This window comes from Dysidea avara, chromosome 15 (assembly GCF_963678975.1).
Source record: "Dysidea avara chromosome 15, odDysAvar1.4, whole genome shotgun sequence".
Lineage (NCBI taxonomy): Eukaryota > Metazoa > Porifera > Demospongiae > Dictyoceratida > Dysideidae > Dysidea > Dysidea avara.
This window is the reverse complement of record NC_089286.1, coordinates 1,534,285-1,557,760: the sequence shown is the minus strand read 5'-3', so window position 1 is coordinate 1,557,760 and position 23,476 is coordinate 1,534,285. Positions and strand designations below refer to the sequence as shown.

Sequence of the window (23,476 nt, the reverse complement as noted above, 5' to 3'; positions counted from 1 at the left end):
GCTTTCCATTAAATTTGACAGACTCACACAGAGATTGCAAGCCTGAGCAGTATTCAGTTGTAAACAGAGTTAAAATACTGATTAAAAGCTGTTGCCTTCTTAACATCATCTGAAACATGATTACCAGAGATGCTAAGTGGAGGAGGGGACTGATGAAATCCCTTGACTGAATTTACAAAATTCCAAAAACTTTTTTGCATTTGCTGAATACGAGACAGAAAGTGCAGAAATGTAGTCCACGGTATCCTGTCTAGTCTTGGAACGAACCAAATTACTTATCGCTTTATATTTAGATCTATTTAGTTCAGAGCTGTTACGTTTCATTCTACGGTACAAACGTCGCTTGACACGTATCAAATGGAGGGTATCTGGTGTAAACCAATGCTTGAGTTTTTTCTGTTTCCATTGAGTTTTAGGTGTAATAGAGTCAACAACTGCAAAAAATAAATCCTTCCAGCATGTCCAAGCATTTTCAATGTCTGATTCAAAATCTAGCTGATCCCAAGGAACATGGGACAACAGCTCCTGAAATGCACAAAAATCGGCCTTTTTGTAATTATACAATTTCTTTTCACTGGTAGATGATTTTGTGGGAGAAATACAAATTGAGAATTCAACAGAATCATGATCAGTTCCTGGCAAATTATCTACAGTCCGAATAGTGGAGATAGAGTCAGGACAGTTAGTAAACACTAGATCAAGAATGTTATTTCCTCCCTATCAAGAATATTTTTCAAGTCTTGGCCAGAACTTTCAAGATATCTGCTAGGATATTCAAGATTTTGAAAGTTAAGATATGTCTTGCATTCGTCTTGTATAATTTTTACATGATTATGTGCTGGACATCATGCCAAGATATGTCTTGCATTTGTCTTGCATGATTTTCACAAGATTATGTGCAGGACATCATGGCAAGATATAACTTGCATTCATCTTGCATGAGTACATATACTGGACTCGTGCCAAGTTATTCAGTAGCCAGCAGCAGCAGTAGCCAGCAGCAGCAGTAGCCAGCAGCAGCAGTAGCCAGCAGCAGCAGCAGTAGCCAGCAGCAGCAAGCAGCAGCAGCTAGCAGCAGCAGCTAGTAACAGCAGCGGCTAGCAGCAGCAGCTAGCTAGTAGCAGCAGTAGCTAGCGTACTAATGTTAATAATTCTAATAATATTATAGCACTCACTGATGGTGCCTCAGTGGTTGTAAATGCTCTAGAACCAACACGGAAATGAAAAAAACTCACGAGTAGTGTCTGCATCTGCAATAGTGAGTGCGCATGCGCATAAGAAAATTTTGATGCGGGTGGTTGACGAGAAACAAGTTATCTCATTGTAGTAGCATAACTGTAAGATATATTGAGGTTCGTGAAGCTATAAACATTTTTAAAATTCCGAGTTGGGCGCCGCTAATCAAACATTATTTTTGCGATATAGCGCGGGCCCTTCTGTGAATAAGATTAATTCTTGATCACGTGACAATATCGGACTGAGAAATCAAATTTCAAAGAAAGCAATTGTAAGTGCAAAGCATGCTATACATACAGTAGACTAACGTTGCACACACCGCTCTTTCTTTAAGCGAATATGTATTGAATTGCTGCATACACGCTCTAACACCTCAATTAATTAACCGCAGTAGCGGGCATGCATATGCGCGCCCTTAATGGATCATGCGGCCGTAGTATAATAGGTTTCAATTATAATTAATTAAGTTCACATTAATTTATGATATTTTATTTAGCTACAGCTAACTATACCTAGAACACGCAGAGAACTTGTGATGGATATTGACAAGTGTATCGAAAGCTTGGCAAAGGGATTGCTGATTGATGAAAAGTCTGCCACAATGGTATGCCGCTCAGCAATTGATATTTTAGCTGAAGAGCCGCAAGTACTGAAAATCACCCCACCTGTTACAGTATGTGGAGACATCCATGGTCAACTCTATGACTTGAAAATGTTATTTACAACTGCTGGTGAGATTCCATCAGTAAAATACTTGTTCCTTGGAGATTATGTGGATAGGGGCTATTATAGCATAGAAACATTTCTTTTGTTGCTTAGCTTAAAAATCAAGTATTCAGATATGCTCTACTTGATTAGAGGAAACCATGAAATGTGTGAGGTGACGTTGAGATATGGGTTCTATGAGGAGTGCATGAGAAAATATGGTTCAGCTAATATATGGCAGCACTGCTTAAAGGTATTCGACTTTCTAAGCCTAAGTGCAGTGATAGGAGAGACGATATTTTGTGTGCATGGCGGTTTGTCACCACACTTATTTTTGCTAGATAATATTAATGACATCAAAAAAGGCACTAGCAGCACAGCTTCTGATCACACCGATCTACTTTGGTCAGACCCCAGCGAATCCAATGGTTGGGTAAAAAGCCCAAGAGGTACTGGTTTCCTGTATGGACCTGATGTCATTAATAAGTTTAACCAAGCAAATAACTTGGACTTTATATGCCGGGCACACCAGCTCTGCATGAGTGGCTACAAATGGAACAGTGATTGTACTGTTATCACTGTGTTTTCAGCGCCAAATTACTGCTACCGCTGCCAAAACAAAGCTGGTATAATTGAAATAGATGAACAGTTATCCCCAAATATCAAGACCTTTGAAGCTGCTCCTACTAAAGATCGCGGTGCTCCATATAGAGTACCCTCTATATTTTTAGGAGATTAATTGTGTAATAATTTTAAGCAAAAGTGTACATTTATAATAAAAGTGATTAATAGTAAAGTACATGAAAAGTGATTAATTTGTACAATGGTAAAATGGGTCAACAATTAATGATGTTCATAAATATTTGGCTGCAGCGCAATATACATTCCAACATCTGTTTCAACCAGAACAACTTTTCGGCAAATACATTTTACATCCACTGATATCAATGATGAACTCCTAGATTCTATGGGAATGATGAAATTCTTTAACAAATTAATGTTCTTATAAGCGTCAAGTGTGTCTTTGTGGGGCTCACCAGCTTGATGTAAAAGTGAAACTTGTTTTGGCTGATGTACATTGATCAAGGCAACTGGAGAAGGCTTCAGAACAAAAAGTGCTATAGTTCCAAATAAAATTGTATTATTGTGTTTAAAAATACAGACTGTATCATTCCTCGCACAACTATTTTGGGATGAGCTACAGTGAAACATTTCTCCCTCTTTGAATAGTCGATAAAAACATTCAAATGGATCATTCTTATCTTCACAGTTTATAGCTACTTTTTGATCAGTAGAAAGCAGCATCAGAACAGATACACCAACACGGTAGCAATGCTGATCAATGTAAAACATGTTTGAGCGCGTCTTCATTTGACCACTATTTAACATCACTGATAGCTCAGGATTGTGTTCAAAGATTTGTGCCCTTAAAAACTGTAGCGTGACAATTGCATCACTGTTAAAAACAAGTTGTTGGTAGATGATGTTCTTACCATGAAAAAATTTCTTTAAATACCCATTTTTACTTTTGAACCCAAAAGTGGAGTGAGTCCACAGTGGGCCCCAAAGACGTACAAATTTAGTCAAATGAGTTAAAAGAAGCAGATTATGAGTGCACATGGTTTCACCATACAGTTCCGGAATCAGCAAACAGAAATCACATAACATTTGGTGAGCAATATCAATAGAAGACTGAGCAATAGTATCACCGAGTAAAATGTGCAATGCACTCACAAATAAAGCATAATGATGCCAATATAGAGATGGAAGGTGATCAACCAAAAGTGGCAATGAGTAGTACAAAAACCAATTCCTTAGCTCTGATGCCTTCCAATACTTCAGATGGCTTTTAATAGACCTTGGTCGACGAGTAAATTCACTTGGAGGGTGCTGCTTTAGTAATTTAGCATCTATATCGTTGGCATGCCGTCCTAAATAAAATGGTTTTCTGTGATGGCTAGAGTCAAACCATTTATTTAGCAGCATTTTAACAACACCTAGTAGCACTGTGTGCATATAATCAACTGGTACTGCATCTACCAAATCTAAAGCAGTATTTAGAACAGAAGTTCCCATTATGCCATTAACAGCTATTCCTTTGCGCTCAGCTTTTTTGCCCTTTTCTACAACTTCACTATGCGTTCGCTCTCTATATTGCAGTGGAAGATAAATTCTTGTGTTGTTAGGTAAACGAAGTCCTGGATGCAAGCAAACAGAGCAGCCATACTTCCCATTGTACTGCTTTGCAGCAAGTACAGCTGCTTTGGCTGGTAAATCAAATATTGCTAAAACCAACTGGATAAATACGGTGCAAGTAGTGGTTGGTGCTGCAATTTTTAAACCAGATGTTGCCAAAGAGCCCAGGCTCTTTAAAATTGGGTCAAACAAGAGTTTCATTGGCGGCTTACATCCTATCCAAAACCCTGCAAGAATTATGTTCTCTGAGTACATGCGGATAGCAGGAGGCAGATTAAGAATAACAAAACTAACTGGCCAAAGACTAACATTTGAAGATTTAAACAAGGGAATTCCGTCAGTTGAAGCCAGAAGTGCAACCGTGTTGTCATCATTATTTGATAAAGATGACCCATCCCATACATCAGTTAAGGTCCTTTCTCTATTATGAGAAGAAAACTGCAAGGAGTCCCAATGCTTAGTTAGAATGGCAGACAAAGGTTTTACTAACGAAATGTGTACCAAGTGGCCAATAGCATGACCTTTCACTCTACAATGACACTCGTCTTTGCAATTGCTACAGGTAGCACAAACTTCAGAATGCTTATATGGAACAGAGAATTTCTCAAAGTACTGTTTAAACTTAAAGAAACTCTTGGGAAGATGGTTGGGAAATGGCAGATGCAAGGCGTTTGTAAAAGATGTTAGCCTCCTGCGCCATGCTGCCAGTAGCAGACAGCACAAGGGGTGTAAAAGAAGCGTGTTCGACTTCCCGGATCCTCTGTCCATAAGCCCTACGCTTGACATTTAGCCAGCCTTTTCTTATTTAAAAGAGTACGCGCTTATAATAAAAAACACAAGGCGCCTATAATCGATAAGGGCTGGAAAAAGTGGTCTGGCTACGCGAGACTACTGACCATACATGAGCTGCACTGCAATGCAATTACTAGCTTACCTTGCTGGCACCATCTACACAATGTACTCCGCGGAACGGACACAGATGGATCAAAACAGTACCTACTGTATCTTTCTCTACTTGAGGTGCCAGTAGCTTCACTTTCCATCTCCTTAGTGAGTACACGGAAACGTAAGGGATTCGAGGAAGACGATGTCTCGCTCGGTATTTTAATTAAAGTGCATCAATTTAATTACGCATGCGCACTTGTACCACAGTACATGCGTTGTTTAAAACTATTGAGTTAGAGGTTTGCGTGATATGGAAGGTGACAGCCCAAAGGATTTTGCTGATTGTATCGATTCGTCAATTGAATCAAAGAAGCGCCCTGTTAGAACGAAAAGGATGCCGCAGAAGCTGATGGACTCATCGTACGCTTTGGCTGGAGACGTGTTCACTGTGGAAGAGTTGACAAGTAAGTACAATAGATACGTAAATAATACAATTGTGTATTATATATATACACTGTTTATAACGCTCTTGCTAGGACTATATAGGCGGATTTAACAAGGCATCCTAGTAACATTTCTAGAGGAGCGGGAATTTTGTATATTTTAACCTGGTAAGACAGACTCTTCACCACTTTTTAGAGAAATTTATCCCTTCACCTCCCCTGACCACCCTTGGCCCTAGTCTCGCCCACCACAAGGGTCTGGTGCCACGCAATAGAGGCACTTGGCTGTGTTAACTTATGATGTCATGGTGCATACTCGACTCACCGACGATGGAGCACCGTTTAAGGGCCGGTTACAGTAAAAGAAACAATAGTACAGTGTTTACCAGCAACTGACATCAACATTCACAGAAGTAACAAAGACAAGTTCTAGTCGCGTGAATTTCATAGAATATTTGAAGTCGATTCTGATTGGACGTTTCAGGCATTCTTGAATCTGATTAGTGACCGCACTTCTGTTCGGTTACGGCCAAACTTTTGTATTGCATGGCACCAGACCCTTGTGGTCTGGGGCGAGACTACCTTGGCCTATATCAGTGGTAGCTGGGCATTTCATTGATAAGAAATTACAAATACTAGCTAACTAGCAGGGTACAAAATTGTAGTAATCCAATATTTGGTTCACAAGCACCTGGACAAAAGGTTTGGCAGTATATACATCGTAGAATACCCAAGAAAAATAGTTTGTAAATAGTATTTGGGACACTGTTCTACTTCAGTATGCATATTGTCTGTTTAAATGCATACTGCATGCATACTATGAAATGCTGCTGTAGTAAGCCCTTGCTACAGAGGTTTTCAGGTTGGTTGTCCGCAACTTCCTGTCAATACCTGGCGCATGTGCACCAATGAAATTCACTCATTCGTTGAATTCAAATTCAGTGCTCAGATGTCATTGGCTGTTGATTGCACATGCTGGACAACCAACCTGAAAACCTCTGTATCATAAAGATTATATACAGTTCCTTGGACACACAAAGTGTTGATAGTGGCACCAGTAGGCTGCTTATTTAAAACTATACTAGCCTTTTCTTTGTTGTTAAACATATGGAACTGTATGGTTAAGCAAAAGTCTGACAGCCTTCACCACCAACTATATTATGATCTCTTGCCAAGGCTTACAGTCTCTACAAACAAAAGAATGCCACAAACTCCCTATATATCATGTATCCTATTCCTGCTGATGATAGAGAATTGTTAGTATCTGATGATTGGTGTTGATAAGGTCAACCCTTTTAACCACAAGTAGGTTAAGCACAACTTTGCTGAATGATGTGCAAGCATAAGCAATCAAGTTCAAAAATTTCAGGGCTTTTTGTCTGTTTAAATTACTTTATTCCAGATTGTGAAGATCAATTGCCTTGATGTTTTATATAGTACATTTTAAGTGTAAAAGTATATGTACAGAATTTTGTGAATAATTGGATGTATGCATCATCCTAGATGTGATCAGTACACAATTTCCTAGTATTGTTCAAGGCATGATTCGGTGTTCACTCACTACTGCTGTTCTCTAGTTGATGGAGTAGGCATGTGTGATCTGTGCGGGCTGCATAGCTTGACAGCTGCATGTAGATTTGAGATCAGATGTCATAAAATGGCATCTTTTGTGGTCAGTGAAAATCTATTGTGTCTGTTATACACCTTATTTGCCACATTCTTTATTTTAAATATCATAGTAGGTGCCTGAATGTTGATTGTACATAATATATACTTTTCTATAATTTCATTTTTGTTGTAGGCATATTTGTTATAGTGAAATCTGTACAGAGTGGAGAAATCAAGCATGTTCGGCTGCAGTACCTGTCCTTGCCATCCAATGAGCCGTTGTCCAAGACAAAATTGACAAGGGGCACTGATCTCTTTTTTGATTTCCAGGGAAAATCATATCCTGTTCAGTTCCTGGGTTATCAAGGTATTCATGTGTGTATGTGTTAGGCAGTAAATATACAGTAATAAGTATGGCGTTGTGCCAATATCATTTTATATCATGTTTTCAGTTAAAAACTTGATGCATACAGTGTATACTGCAACGTAAACTAGTGTCATTGTAAGCTGTATTATCATTCAGAAAATCAGAATAGTAAGGGAAGAGGGGAACAACATAAACAGGCCAAAAACGATTCTTCATCTGATGAAGAAGGTACTTCACTGCCAACTATTTCTGGCCAAGAAGGATTGTTTCATGAGGTATGTGCAATTCATACATGATAAAAGACTATTAAAGAAAGTTTCAGTTTGCTAATATATCAGCTATGTTTGTGACCGGATTTGCGATAAGGGGTTTTCCACTAGTGTCCACACACATCGGATTTGGAAGACCATATCATGGTGTTCAAGAATGATACAAACCTGAAATTTTGCCAGCTCTTAAGCACTCACTACTCAAGTGAATAGCAACTCCCTTTCCCAAGTTATAATTCCCCAAATTTGGATGTGTGTGGAAGACCTTTTTGCAAATCCAGTCACATTTAGGTTTAATGTCAATCAGCTTGTACACATGGATTTTGATATTTAATTAGAAATTTCTTAAAACCGATGATGTGCCTAAGAGGATAAAGGATTTCGAAAAGAATGATGGATTAAGGAAGGCAAAACATGAATCGAAGAAACCAAAATCCCATAAAACTGATCAGTCAAAAAAGGCCAAAAAGAATGTTCGTGTTGTTGGTGTGGAAACTTGTGAATCAGTAAATGTTAATAATTGTTGTAGGGAAAATCACAAAAAAGAATTTTCAAAGGAACAACTATTTTTTCATTTGATGAAAATTCAGTAAGATAACCATCTTAATTTAGAATCTGGTCCATTCATATAGAATTATTTAATCGGTCAGCTTTGCCATTACAGCTCTTCAAAAAATTTACAAATCTTTAACTTGTGTTTTGTAGCAGCTAGCGAGTACAGTGGTATAGTTGTAGTAGTGCGTACAGTGGTGTTCTTGTGTGTACGGTGGTGTAGTAGCGTGTACGGTGGTGTAGTAGTGTGTACGGTGGTGTAGTAGTGTGTCCGGTGGTGTAGTAGTGTGTACGGTAGTGTAGTATTGTGTACGGTGCTGTAGTATTGTGTACCGTGGTGTAGTAATGTGGTGTACCGTGGTGTAGTAATGTGTACAGTGTAGTATTGTGTACCGTGGTGTAGTAATGTGTACCGTGGTGTAGTAATGTGTACGTTGGTGTAATAGTGTGTACGGTGGTGTAGTGTGTACAGTGGTGTAATAGTGTGTACGGTGGTGTAATAGTGTGTACGGTGGTGTAGTAGTGTGTACGGTGGTGTAATAGTGTGTACGGTGGTGTAGTAGTGTGTACGGTGGTGTGGTGTAATAGTGTGTACGGTGGTGTAATAGTGTGTACAGTGGTGTAGTAGTGTGTACGGTGGTGTAATAGTGTGTATGGTGGTGTAGTAGTGTGTACGGTGGTGTAGTAGTGTGTACGGTGGTGTGGTGTAATAGTGTGTATGGTGGTGTAGTAGTGTGTACGGTGGTGTAATAGTGTGTATGGTGGTGTAGTAGTGTGTACGGTGGTGTGGTGTGATAGTGTGTATGGTGGTGTAATAGTGTGTACGCTGGTGTAATAGTGTGTACAGTGGTGTAGTGTAGTAATGTTTACATTTGTTGAAAACATTTCAGGTCATTTGGAAGGTTTGTTTGGCCTTATCTATAATTTTGCCTAAGCAATATTGGCACATCATTGTTTGAAAAAGGTGAGGGTGGATTATAGGTGATTCTTTTCATGGATCACACCTACTCCTGAGTGTTCCCTACTACAGTCACTGCTTGAAGGTTCTTAGTTTACTAATTTGTTAAGCTGCTTTACTGTAGTTGTGCCCAGTTATACTGATAGTAAAATGTCAGTAACTTTAAGTATATGGAACATAATTGTTTTACTAAGTTTTAAACTCTCAGTAAACATCAGTGAATGCAGGTTTACTGAAAAGCTACTAAAATTCCAAACAATTAACTGTTCCATATACTGGGGATATACCACTCTAGTAAACTAAGAAGCTTCAAGCAGTGAGTAGTGGACATAAAAAAGGTCACATTTGCATTCCGTTTCGTTTCATTGAACAGAATGAAAATGTTTGCAAAATGTTAAATAACAACAGCCGCCATTTTATAAAATACAAAGACACCTACCATGTACAAAATGCTTCATAACTCTCTGTTGCTCGCATCGACATGATATACTGTAAGTGTCACTAGATTCGCCATTCAATGGCAATTCAAGTGATATATAAGATCACGTGATTTGAATGTTTAATTATAATGGCGACTGAAAAGTGTGATGGATGCAAGCGAGCAAGAAACAAACGGCCTTGTCTCTACAACCAGTTAGCCTTTCACTATTATAAGTTATGCAGTTCCGTGTAGGATAGAAAGTGAAATGCAAACTCTTGGCTTAGCCAGTGACTTCTTACTCCGCCTGTACAAATACAAGAAGAATGCGTAGTTAATGGAAAACACGTAATTTTAGTCAGGAATAAAACAGTAGCTTCTAGTACTTGTGCTTCAGTTATTCACCCTAATAGTACCGTTTGTGTTTCACCGGCTTGTTCCAGCTCCACTCCTCAGCTGCCTTCATTGTAAAATGCTAACCACAAATGGAATGGAATGGCAACACCGTTGCATGGAACGCAAACGTGAACTTATAGTACTATTGTACTGTATGATAAAGCTGATTCAAAAGTTGCAGACAATTATAGACTATTAGTGAATTTTTATTGCTTTTAACCTGCTAAAAACTGAATTCATAGGAGTGCATAATCATACAGTACGATGGTGCTGTATAGTAGGGACCACACAGGAGTAGGCGTGGCCCACAGCAAAGAATAACCTAATAATAGCCTAATTTTTTCCCAAACAATGAAAACTAAGCCCAAACGAACCTTCAGATCGACCTGAAATGCTTTCAACAAGTGGCTATGAAATTTAAAAATAATTTAATGAAATTTTCAATTGACTGACTGATTGACAGATGCCTTCAGGCAAGCATAACTCAATAACTGCTAACACTGCGTGCTTAAGTTTTCCACTGTTTGACGTCACTTCGCTCGAGAGGTGCCTTTTGGCATACTGCAGCACATATACATGTAATGAATTCATCATGGACTTACCAGTGTCCTCCTTTGTGTCCCATTTATCTTTGCTTAGAAGGAAATGTTTCAATTTCACGGCAACATGCGATGGCTTCCCTGACATAACAGAAATAGTACATATTTTTTGTAGAGTTGCACCGATATGAATATTGGTATCGATATAGCCATATCGGTCTTATCGGTTATCGGCCAAAAATCCAGAAAATTGCCGATATAGCTGTTGTTATTATTATCATTATTATTATAGCATACGAAATCGCTGTGCAGTGATCTTGTAGTAGACCAAATTTGTGCGCAGTGAATGGCGATTATAGCCTGTGTTACGTCATGTAAGTCATGTGATTTAATTAAATGCTACCATGAAAGTGTGTTGTTAGTGTACACCAACAGTAGTAGATAACCACCTATTTGTAACAGGATAAAATACCTCGTGTTACAGCTGTTATTTGAGATTACTTCAAGATGGAGGAAAGTTTCTTTTCTTGGGAAATATGGCAAAGCAGTTTTTTAGTGCTCCACCAACTAGTGTTCCATCTTAATGGCTGTTCTCTGGTGTAGGAAATCTGTATGGTGAACAAGGAAATAGGTTAAGCCCTGAACATGCTGTTCATGAAATGCTTGTCAGTATTAAGTACAATAAGCATTTATAGTTAATCAAACAAACTTGTTACATGTAGCTATATGAAGATGTATTGATTTGCATAGAGTGATATTATAATTACATATTACAATTAGTGAGTCGAATACTCATATCGGTATCGGTGATTTCGTACAACATATATCGGTTAACGGTAAATCGGTGCACCCCTAATTTTTTGTACGCGCTTATTTGATTGCAGAGGGTCGTTACTATTCAGTGGACTGGACTGACATATTTTTTGTTTACACGCATTCTATGGTTGGATTTGTGGAGTTTAAAAAGATAGAGAGGCTTTTACAGCCCACTACCAAATGGCCTAATGTAATTCGCGGACTGGACTTGCGGACTGGACTCACGGACTGAGTTGGAAACAGCACTTAAACAATTAATAATTCAGGTATTATCCATGTCTTGCAGCACTGGAGACACCATTATTAACCTAAAAGCAGTTTTAGTTTGCTGGTACTGCTCTTCCTTACAAGTCACGAAGGTTGCGCGAGCACTAATTTATTAGAATACACTTACAACTCTTGTTACTAATAGTGATAAAGTGTGACAGAGGCTATTGTTGTAACGTAGATGTTTTATTTTGTTGCTCAAGTACTTAGCACTAGTGTTAAGGCTGTAGAGTAATTCTTCTCAACAGGCGGGCCGGTATGAGGTGATGGGGCTTGCAAATAAATCACTTATCACTACAGCCTGAAGACAAAGTACAATATCTACGCTACAACAATAGCCTCTATCATGCTTTATCACTACTAGTAAACAAGTACCATAAGTGTATTGCACTTTGTGACTTGTAAGGAAGAGCAGTACCAGCAATAGTAGTTCAATAATGGTGTCTTCAATGCTGCAAGAGATGGATAATACCTGGATTATTGTTTAAGAGTTGTTCAGTCCGTGAAGGCCATTTAGTAGCAGGCTGTAGCCTCTCTAACTTGTGAAACTCCGAAAATCCAACCATAGAATGCATGAAAACAAAAAATATGTCAGTCCAGTATTCCAGTCCAGTAGTCCAGTCCACTGAATAGTAACACCCGATTGCAGAGGTGCTTTTCGAATAGCTTTTGGTTCATAATTCTGTTCAACAGGCTGAACATAGCTGCGTAATGGATACTTCATTTTCAGACGATAATTATTATTACTTGGGCACGCGTTGCCAGTGCGCATGCTTTAATAGTCTTAATAATTATTTTTTGCAAAAAAAAATTGCAAACAATTGCACAAAAATTAGGAGTTTTCTACTAGAGTAGGGACCCTAGTAGAGTAAGAAGAAGTGCTGAAACAAGCTAGAGTAGGCCACAATACTAAATCACAGTAAAGCAATAAGAAGTGTTACTACTGTGCAGTGTGCACCATTATGGTATCTTGAGCATAGTAGGGATGTAACACTTCTTATTGTTATACTGTGATTTAGTATCGTGCCCTACTCTAGCTTGTTTCAGTACTTTTCTTGGTCTACTATGGTCCCTACTCTAGTAGAAATTTTTTGTGTACTTGTAGTAAGTAAAAGTTATAGAATTTTGAGGTGTATTCATAGTGTGCAGAACAGTGGAGCTATTGGTTGTCCTAATCAATCAATAGGTGCAATACTTTTCGTGTGTCAATATGCATATTTTGTGTCTTTCTTTGTTTTAACTAAAGCATTTGAAGCCAAACTAGTAACTACAAAATTCATTAATTTAATTGATAATAAATTTAATCCTTGTATGTGTGTTTACGTAGGTATCTTCCTATGAAAGCGATGATGACCACAAGAAAGATGCTCTGAAGGTTTGGATTTTCCTAATGTAGCCCACTACAATATGGGACCCGCTGAGCACAATAAATTAAAATGTTTTTGCACATCCCTTGAATTCCATTCAATTGCACTCTATTGAAGGAGTGGAATGCCAAAACTTTAGCCTCCTATATGATAAACAATCTTGGAGTTACAGTGCTAGATTTTTAAAAAGGAAGAAATTCAATTCGTACATACATAAAAAAAAACACAATACAGGTGCTTACAATATCAATCATAGCTTACAAGTAGAGGGAGCTGGAAAGATGGGACAGACTTCAATCGCAATGTTCACCATGAGCTATGCATATGTGCCTCGCTGATAAAAAAAACAACAGAAATTTCAGTGAAATTCAAATTTGCTGGTAATGTACAAGATGACGCTAATTGGATGTGCACCCCCCTATATATAGGAGTAATTTTGCGGACCCCTACGCAAAAAGTCTCCTATATATAGAGGAGTGCATGTGCTAAAATTACGTACCCCTACGCCAAGCAGCACTCCCCTATATATGGGAGACATTTTGCGCACCCCTACGCAAAATTACTCCCCTATATATGGGAGACATTTTGCGTACCCCTAACTACGTAAAATTACTCCCATATATATGGGAGACATTTTGCGTACCCCTACACAAAACCTAATCCTAACCTTAACCTAACCCTAACCTTAACCTAACCCTAATCCAGCTACAAACTAACCCTAACCCTAACCCTGAATTTAATTTGACCAAAAGGGTGTTAAAAGATTGATGGTGAACATGTACACTCCTATATATAGGGGGGTGCACATCCAATTAGCGTCATCTTGTACATTACCAAAAGATTGATGTCAAAGAAATGGTGAACATGTACAATTTTGCGTAGGGGTACGTAAAATGTCTCCCATATATAGGGGAGTAATTTTGCATAGGAGTACGCAAAATGTCTCCTATATATAGGGGAGTAATTTTGCGTACCCCTACGCAAAATGTCTCCTATATATAGGGGAGTGCTGCTTGGCGTAGGGGTACGTAATTTTAGCACAAGCACTCCTCTATATATAGGAGAAGTTTTACGTAAGGGTACGCAAAATTATTCCTATATATAGGGGAGTAAAATCTAATTAGTGTAATTATATCTATGACCAAATTTGCTATAACAAGGTATTGAAATGAGCCAGGTAATGAAATACGCATGCCTCAAAACTTTCACACATGCTTAAATTGCTTCATAACGCTGTGAAGCAAAACCTCTATCAAGATACCATATAAGATTCATTTGGACACAGGGAGTGAAAAATCTTTGCTTCATGTTTCCATGCTAGATATTTGGTGGATTGTGGGTGCAAATGTAACATTTGGTAATAAAAAATTACCACTGTAATTTCTTTGCTGAATTAACCTTTTTGCTTAGTACATATGGAAGCATTGAGGAAAAGTACTACAGATTGATAGATTAGTATTTTATAGTGCTTCTTCCTATATATATATATAGGAATAATTTTGCATAGGGTTACGTAAAATTTCTCTTGTATATATATAGGAGTAGAAAAACAATTAGTGTAATTCTATTCTTTACCGCACAGTATGTACAAACTGTATAGGGCCCTCATGTACGGTATTTTGTAGATGGGACTCGGGGACTGGCCTAGAAACAGCTTATTAGTAACATTCCAGGCATTTTTCTAGCTCCTGTAATGCTGAAAGCATCTTGCGGTGGTACATAGGAATTTCTACATGGTTAGCCACAGTTGATAGATTATTCTGGTAGATTTACTAACTATAGAAATATTTACTGCTAGGGCTGAAACAAATACTCGAGTATCGTGAAAGATTTTGATACACAAGTAGTAAAATTGGTAATTGGGTACTTGTTAAGATTGCATGACCCAGTTTACTTTATGAATTTGTAAATATGAAATGAGTAATAGTTAGACAGCAAATACTAGCCCTAAATACTAGCAAATACTTGGCTCTGCCTCAGTTTCTATGTTGCATTCCTATAAAGTATTTGTGCCCAAATAGGATAGTATTTGTTGTCCTATTTAGACAGTGGCCTGCTAATAGTGAGCTAGTGTAGATGCTTCTTTTGTAAACACTGAGCGGGCATTCCAGCGGTGAAGTGGATACTAAGTTAATCACCAAATCCATGGAACCCGGCACGAGGCACTTGAATAAGGGCCTTCAGTTGTACTGAGAATGGCACAATAGCAGCGAACTGGTGTTAAGGCTATAGGTTTACAGTTTGACGAATAGACAAAAGCTACCAGCTTAATTAATTCATGGCTTCTATTCAGTTGAGTAAGCTTATTAGGCGGCTACCACAATGGTCAGTTTAGCCACGGACTACACAGCAATACGGTTGTTACAGTTTAATGCAGGACTGTTGCAATCAGCTCGCAATTACTTCACTTTGCTTGGTCTTTACTAACATATTAAATACTAATGGTCAACAACAGGCTATTAATTGTATCATTGTGCTTCATTGTGGTTGTAAACAAGCGTGACCACTAGCCTTACCTAACCACATGTCTCTTAGTACTAAGAGACTTCCTACAAAGGTCTCTTCATAAATAAGAGACCTATGTACACGCATCAAAGTATACACTACATACCATTGTCTGAAAGACTGTAGAGTTTGATTGGGAAAATTTAATGCATATTTTTGCAGTAGGAATGCTAACATTAGTGCTTAAATACAGTGTGTGTATCATTACTGATTCTTGAAAATGTTGTAAAATGCTTAAGGTCCAGTAAAACTTTCACATTCCTATGACCATAAGAAAATAAGTACTTGATTGTTAACTTGAGAGTATCTGAATACTAACATAATCATTTCAGCCCAATTAAATATGTATAGTGACTTTCACCATGGGTGTCGTTGATGAGACTACTAGGCTATGAACTATAATTCTTTCCAGCTACACAAGGCTATCTATCCTCCTTTAATTATTGCTGAAGAGTGTAACACCAAAGGAATTAAATCTATACTAGCAAAACTATCTTTTCCACGACCAGCACAAGTGTGTCGTAATATGTGACCCGCTGAGCAAAAACCTGACTTTTAAGCATAATTGAGATATTTGCCATTGAACTACATTGTGTAAAAAACACGTACTACAAAAATTGTTTTACTTACATTTTAATCACTTTGATTAACAGCAAAGAAATAATGGAAATGCTATAACTAATACACCAGTGGATTTGCCTCTTCATGGTGAGTAAGAATATCTTTGTTTTGTTCCATAGCCTAAGTGAAACATGAGTTATCGGTGTTTGTTTACATTGGTATAAAATTTAAGCTTAAACAGCCTTCTTTGAACGCCTGGATGGATATAGACTAAACACTGTATCTTACTGAATTCCCCAGTTCATGGTGAACACAATGAGTCAAATGCCAACTCCACAGCTTATTTCCTTGGTGTCTTATGATCGATTAACCCTTAAAGCCGCACAGGCTGATATGTTGGCCTAAGGTCTAAAGCACGGAAAATGCATGCTTCTTATTGGTATAATGCATGCTTAAAGAATGTCTTCTGAACTGGCAACCTAGATCAACCTTGTGTAGCGTTTTGAACAGAAACTATTTGTGAAAAAGAAATTTTAGGCTTTGGGCTACTTAGACAAGTAGAAATAATCATTGTAACAACAATTGCTCACCTGTTATGCTGCCGCGAAGAACGGTATCTTTGCTTCCGTTTGTTATACACGCACCACATCGGCAGCCATTTAAAAGATTGTATGACTCGCTTAGTTTTATATGGCATGATTCATTATTGAATGGCGAGCTGAATAGTGAGTCCATAGGACGTACTGTGAAGAAATTATGAACGTTCTTCTGCTTATATGTAATACTTAGTCTACGCAATTTGTGACAGCTTCTTTTCATGGTAATTTTTACCCTAAACGCGTTCGTCCAACGGTAACCCCTAGGTACTGTTTTATTCCTTATTACATCATGAATAGAATGGTACAAATTGTGTAGCCTTAGCACTTACTGTACAGACATTACAGCGCTTTGTTTGTGGCCATGCAAAACGGCTGATATATCGGCCTATACATTTTCAGTGCACTTTAATTAATAATCGCGTGCGGCTTAACAGGAAGTGGTAATATATTATCCTATTAGTGACTGTACAGATCAATTATTTTGCTTTTCTTGCTTTCTATCGCTACAACTTCAAGACAATTCATCAGATAAGGCTGAAACCTTCACAGCCCATTAGTTTTTAACCATAGAGAACATCTAACCAATAAAAAGAATTTTGAGGAAGATGAAATAAAGTCGGGTTTTGCTCAGCGGGTCACATATTCGTGCATGCATGACGTAAGAGCAGCATCAGCAGGTGTAGTTTGTTAAGGTCATGAATTTTGTACTTGTCATTTCTGCTAGCAATGATGTGTATATTTGTGACTCCGTTGTGTATTTTACTAGGAGTCAAAGATGTCACCAAATTAAAGCAGCAAATATTTCTGACAATGACGAATCTTTGGTAAGTAAGTCAAAACATGTGACAGCTAATGTTGAAAATTAGATTGTACTTTATTAGGTGATGGAAGCCTCCAGTGAAAGGGAAAAGGATAGGGAGAAGCGAAAGAGGAAACAAAATGATGGCGAAGAACAAAATGTAATCAAGGTACTATATATATCCGTACTCTCAGCATTCTCCACAATCACCAGGCCCGTAGCCAAGAGGGGTTCGGACGAACCGCCCTTTAAAAATTAGGTCCACTTAAAACTTCTTACTTCAATCACTATTCACTAAACAAATCGGTGCGGATAGCACAGGGCTGTCTTCTCATGGCGTTTCAACTAATTATGAGTTTGAGTAAGTTCGATTGTGGGTTTAGATTAATGCGGTTTTGAGGATTTCGCGGTGGTCAAAGTGTCACCGCCGTGCTTAGTTAGCTACTAAGCATGCTAAGTTACTAAGCGTGCTGTGTGATTCTTCAGTATGGACAGAGTAGCGCAAAAGGAACGTGAACGGAAGTGCTCAGCTTCATCCTGCCAGAGATTAGACAAGCTTTTTACGAAGCTGAGACGAAAAGATGAAATGCAGGCGAGCCGGATGGTCCAGGTGAGGCTAGAGCAGAGGTAATCGAAATCGATTCCGACTCTGAGCAGCAACGCGATCGTCCAGTACTCAGTAAGTAGCATGCATGCCTAGGGCCTCGATCTTAACCTTTGGCAGTAGCTATGCTAGTAGCTACTGAATTAGTGATGTTGAAGTATTGTATAACAACAGAGACAAGCCTCACAATAGCTTCATGATGCCTAAGCGGTATTTGTTAGGTTGAATCAAACCCAATTGATCTTTCAGAGTGGCTAAAACCAGTACTACAGATTGTTTATAAGTTAAATTTTCTAATCGATTAAACTAACACACTATCTTATTTGCCTGCTCATGGAGAGTTTGAATATCTTTGCTTCATGTCTGTAGCCCTGAGGGTACATGCATTACGTGCATTTGTTTACAGTGTGTTAGATGTAAACAAAATTGTTATCATTTTTTTACTAAAGAATTACCTTCATACCTGTACGCACAAACTACTACAAGGATAATGCTATACCTCAGCTGATGTAACACTTCATGGTAAGTGGTACAACCCAAACCTTTCCTTTGCAGAATATTTTAAACAATGTTATGGCAGCAAATGTAAGCACTTGTAGTTTATTTTACAATAAATACTTGCCAGGGCTTAACCCAGGATTTTAAGCTACATAGAATAGGGGTGGGGCAAAGTAAGTTTTTAAACCAGGCGCGTGCCCACAGCCGGCCAAAGGAAATTGTTTTACAAAAACTGTCTCTGTGTTTGTTTATATGTTTGTCTGTCCACTCCCGCAATTGGTTGGTAAATAAGCTGTGCTAAACTTCTGTCAGTTAAGATTTACCGCAAGGCGTAGCAGCACTTCGTCACTAAAAAATGCAAAACATGAGGTTTCTAGGGGTCTGAAAAATTAGGTGCTAATATATGTGATTTCATGAATTTTCGGTATACGACATTAGTTATGTATCAAGGTTTGTGTATAATCCTAGGGGTGCAGTGTCGCCCCCTAGGGCTGAGCGATTGTGACATTTTGCTACTTTCACGATTGTAGGATGCAACATATCACGATGTTATAACTCATCATCATGTGTGGACAACTTTGAATGAATTATTTAATACACAGTAAAATTGTGTACAATTGTTCAACACAATTAAGGCCAAAGGCAGTTACAATTTAATACAAAACACTGTAATGAATAATAGTATCCTTAGAATTCAATGCTTTCTAATAGGTAAGCTGTACAATAACGTACGTAGTAAAATTTATTCACAACGAACTCTAGTTCCTTTGATTGTCTTCTTCCACAACCGTATGTGCCACCATTTTGTATTTAATAATGTACGTTTGCATGTGATGTGACACATCGCGAGTATTTATAAGACATATCAACATCACGATGTTCAGAGACAATCACGATTAATCCCACAATCGATATAATCTCACAGCCCTATCGCCCCCTTAGATTATGTCCTGCTTGCTTGTTGTATTGCTGTCCAGCGTTATAATTCCAAATCTACTCACTGCAGTGGGGTGAAAATCAAATATTCCATTCTTTATACAGTGCAAATATGGCTCGGAATATAATTTTTCATTGTACGAACAAGCCGGGAGGATCATCAGGGCTTCATTTAAAGGGGGCGCTCGCCCCTCCTTGACAAATTCTTGCTCCCCTTAAATTTTAAGCAATAGTTTAATGCCTCAGAATGCATTTGAAGCAATTTGGGAGAGTCTAAAATACAAAATTTCCTGGAGGGTATAGGTACCTGAGAATTCACCAGAAGCAATCTAAGAGAGTCTGAAATGTAAAAAAATTTGGAGCGGTATGCTATTCTGAGAATGTACTAGAAGCAATCTAACAGCCTAAAACGCAAAAAATTTCCTGGTGGACAGACCCCTAGATGCCATGTGCGTAAAAGTAAGCATACCAAGCTTTACACTATTGGTCCCCCTCCTTGCTCTCATAAAACTACATTTCGCCCCCTCTCGAATCATTTCCTAGATGAAGGCCTGGTCGCATATACCTATGTTGGTGCAATAATGACTAGGTGTACAGGCTTGTTTTTTTTTTTGTTTTTTTTTCACTTTTACATGTCACTGTTACTTGACAGGTACCTTTAGTTGTAGCATTCACTGTTTGTATACTGCATGCATCATGGAGTTGCCTTAATCTTACTCCATATGGTTTTTTTTAAAATAGAAGTCGAAAATGTCACCAATTAAAGCAGCACATATTTCCACCAATGATGAAGTTTTGGTAAGTCAAAACATGTGACAGCTAATGTTGAAATTTAGATTGTACTTTATTAGGTGATGGAAGCCTCCAGTGAAAGGGAGAAGGATAGGGAGAAGCGAAAGAGGAAACAAAATGAGGGCAAAGAACAAAATGTAATCAAGGTACTATATATATATATATATATATCCATACTAGGGCTGGACGAATATTGAAATTTACCTTCGAACATTTGATAATAAAATATTCGAAGCTTCGGTGTTAGCCTTCAAGCTAGAGGCTTTCTTGCTCTTACTAGTGAAGTTTTATCCTTCTATTAAGTTGGGAAGTGTTTGGAAAGTGCATAGCAGCAGTACTGAATGACGCGATCGATCGATTGTAAATGGGCGTATCCGCTATACTGCAATCATGCATAGGTAACGGCTAAAAGGACGTTTCCTGCCATATCCTTCACTTTACAAGGTGTTTTAAGGCTATAACTGTGGTAACAAGCTAAACTGCGATAGTTCAAAAGTGGGCATGGCACTCTGAATGCACAGATTGGCTTAAATAAAGGTTGATACTTCATCCAAGAAAAAAAAACATATGAATTCATTTTAATGCCAGTGTGCTGGTTATATTCCTAACAAATGCAAATGCATCTACAATGTTTTAAACTAAAGTCGATTAGGTTAGTACTCTCAGCATTACTTTCTCCACAATCACTATCACAATCACTATTTGTGCAGTGTCGCCCCCTTAGATTATGTCCTGCTTGCTTGTTGTATTGCTGTCCAGCGCTATAATTCCAAATCTACTCACTGCAGTGGGGTGAAAATCAAATATTCCATTCTTTATACAGTGCAAATATGGCTGAAAATATAATTTTTCATTGTACGAACAAGCCAGATTTTAGCTGAGCGGGTAACGCATACCTATGTTGGTGCAATAATCCCTAGGGGTGCAAGGCTTGTTTTTTTTTTTCACTTTTACACGTCACTGTAACTTGACAGGTACCAGCATTCACTGTTTGTATACTGCATGCATCATGGAGTTGCCTTAATCTTACTCCGTATGGTTTTATTTTTAAATAGAAGTCGAAAATGTCACCAATTAAAGCAGCACATATTTCCACCAATGATGAAGTTTTGGTAAGTCAAAACATGTGACAGCTAATGTTGAAATTTAGATTGTACTTTATTAGGTGATGGAAGCCTCCAGTGAAAGGGAGAAGGATAGGGAGAAGCGAAAGCGGAAACAAAATGAGGGCAAAGAACAAATCGAAATCAAGGTATACTTTCTTGATTATAAAAAAATATACATTTGTGTAAATTGAGCTGTAGTTATAATGTGAAATCAATCTAAACATTTTGCACACTTCATACAGTACTGTATATTCGGAATGGTATACATGTATGTAGCAAAGCCAACTCCATATACCGTATTTACTTGGTTAAACACTGCAGCTACTAATAGCTTAGTCTCAAAAATCGATGCGGCGACTATTCAAACTCTACCACAGTTTGATACCCGTGAACGATGTTTAAGCCCTTATTTTCACAATCGATTGTGGGGCCCCCTTCAGTGCGGCGACTAGTAAAGGTGCGGCGTTTAACCAAGTAAATACGGTATGTCTTCAGAGCTATACCCATGCATGGGCCAACATTTCCAACAATTTTCTATGAATCAAACTAATTTTCTACTTACTGACTGCCTGGTTAATTGATGCCTTCAGCCAAGCATAACTTTGCTGTGGATAAAGGAAATGGGCTGTTTTCTTTGCTGCTAGAATCATATCAGTTTTTCATAAACTGCAGAGACTTCAATTCTTGCACCATGTAATTAACATGGTTCTCTTTTCTTTCACTGACAGTAGATGATGTAAATTCATGTGTGTATGTGTGATGGCTTTCCACTATAACTTACTGCGGCATGTGTGATAGTTTTATTTTGTATAGCCAATGGGTTGCTTGCAGTTGTAATGTTCTTTGTGTGGAACAATGTGTATTGGGGTTAATATAGCATAAACAGCTGCATTACTTTTTTGATAATTGGAGTAATCGCCCACCCAGACACATACATTTTAAGGCTGCCGCACATTGCTTTCCTTTTTTCTCACTTATTTGGCTTTACGACACAAAGTGCTTGTAGGGTACACTGTCCTACAGCATGTTGCATAAAGTGTGTTTGTAATGGTACATAAAGTTAGGGAAAATCCATGATTGATTTTGAACTTGCAGCCGTGGGTGCAGCTTGTGCTGTCTCACCAGCAATTTATGTTGTTTGTTGTTACAAAGAAACTTCATCGATCAGATTTTTACTTCTGTAATGAATTGGGTACATGTAAATTGATTCAATTTTAACTTATTTTTTGTCTTTTGCACACAGATTCTCCTTATGCAAATCCTATCACGGCTGAAGAGGATCGAGAAGTTTGTAATGCCAACTAGAGATAGTTCTTCTACTCCATGTGTAGCCGATAATGTTGGTGGCATTAATGTTGCATTGCTACCTGCCAAAGATTCGTACGCTTATGCACTGATTCTTCTTGATGCCCTATTTACAAAAGAAGAGCTGAGCCGATCATTGATGTTTAAGACCCCAAAAAGTTCAAAACCACCTTTAGATGAGAAAAGAATACAACGCCTCATTTTCCTGGTTGAAAAACGGTTTCCTGGTCAAATAGACATGAAGACTCTTAAGTTGAAAGTAAATCAGAAGTGCAGAGATAGTGGAGTAGTAAAGGTAAAGAAGGAGGCTGTTAAAGAAGAGGAAAAGGCAGCTACAGAAGATACTGATGAAGTGGAAGCAACTAATTTAATGGAAGGCTCGTCATCTGGAGCCACAAGATCAAATACCATTCCTCTCTTCAAGCCATTTGTTGATGGTGACACAAGCGAAGAAAGTGATGACGACGATTCATGAACTTTGGCAATAAACAATATGACGCTACCTGCATAAATTACATAATTATTATTTCTGAATTTCTGCTCATGAAAAGTCTTATAAAGAACTGTGAATTCTTACTTCCATGTAGTGTCTTGACTTGTCTTTTCTTGCGAAGACTTTAAATGTACATGTTCCAAAATCATCCATGGTCTTACAAGTGTAACTTGTAAGACCATGGATGATTTTTTTTAGAAATGTCTTGCAAGAATGTTTACTAGGGCTCTAGTAGGATGAACAACCAGCTGATTGA

General features: G+C 38.2%; 2 protein-coding genes across 2 annotated transcripts; both read left to right on the top strand.

The window, feature by feature from the left end:
* The first annotated feature begins 1,771 nt into the window (after positions 1-1,771).
* Positions 1,772-2,771, top strand: LOC136245144 (serine/threonine-protein phosphatase 4 catalytic subunit-like). The gene has a single exon (XM_066036650.1). It carries the CDS (start codon positions 1,772-1,774, stop codon positions 2,678-2,680), a length of 909 nt encoding a protein of 302 aa, XP_065892722.1. The 3' UTR covers positions 2,681-2,771.
* A 10,245-nt stretch (positions 2,772-13,016) lies between these two features.
* On the top strand, positions 13,017-23,219 carry LOC136245752 (uncharacterized). Its single transcript, XM_066037231.1, has 8 exons — positions 13,017-13,030; positions 17,454-17,511; positions 17,569-17,655; positions 20,266-20,322; positions 20,376-20,462; positions 21,372-21,428; positions 21,482-21,568; positions 22,666-23,219. Exons 3-8 carry the CDS (start codon positions 17,572-17,574, stop codon positions 23,200-23,202), a joined length of 909 nt encoding a protein of 302 aa, XP_065893303.1. The 5' UTR covers positions 13,017-13,030; positions 17,454-17,511; positions 17,569-17,571; the 3' UTR covers positions 23,203-23,219.
* Positions 23,220-23,476: the final 257 nt, after the last annotated feature.

Excerpts from the sequence above, each read along its gene's own strand:
- LOC136245144 (XM_066036650.1), top strand. The coding sequence starts at position 1,772 with ATGGATATTGACAAGTGTATCGAAAGCTTGGCAAAGGGATTGCTGATT.
- LOC136245752 (XM_066037231.1), top strand. The coding sequence starts at position 17,572 with ATGGAAGCCTCCAGTGAAAGGGAAAAGGATAGGGAGAAGCGAAAGAGG. Across the intron at positions 20,323-20,375 it reads CCACCAATGATGAAGTTTTG|GTGATGGAAGCCTCCAGTGA; the intron begins GTAAGTCAAAAC and ends GTACTTTATTAG. Across the intron at positions 21,569-22,665 it reads AAGAACAAATCGAAATCAAG|ATTCTCCTTATGCAAATCCT; the intron begins GTATACTTTCTT and ends TTTTGCACACAG.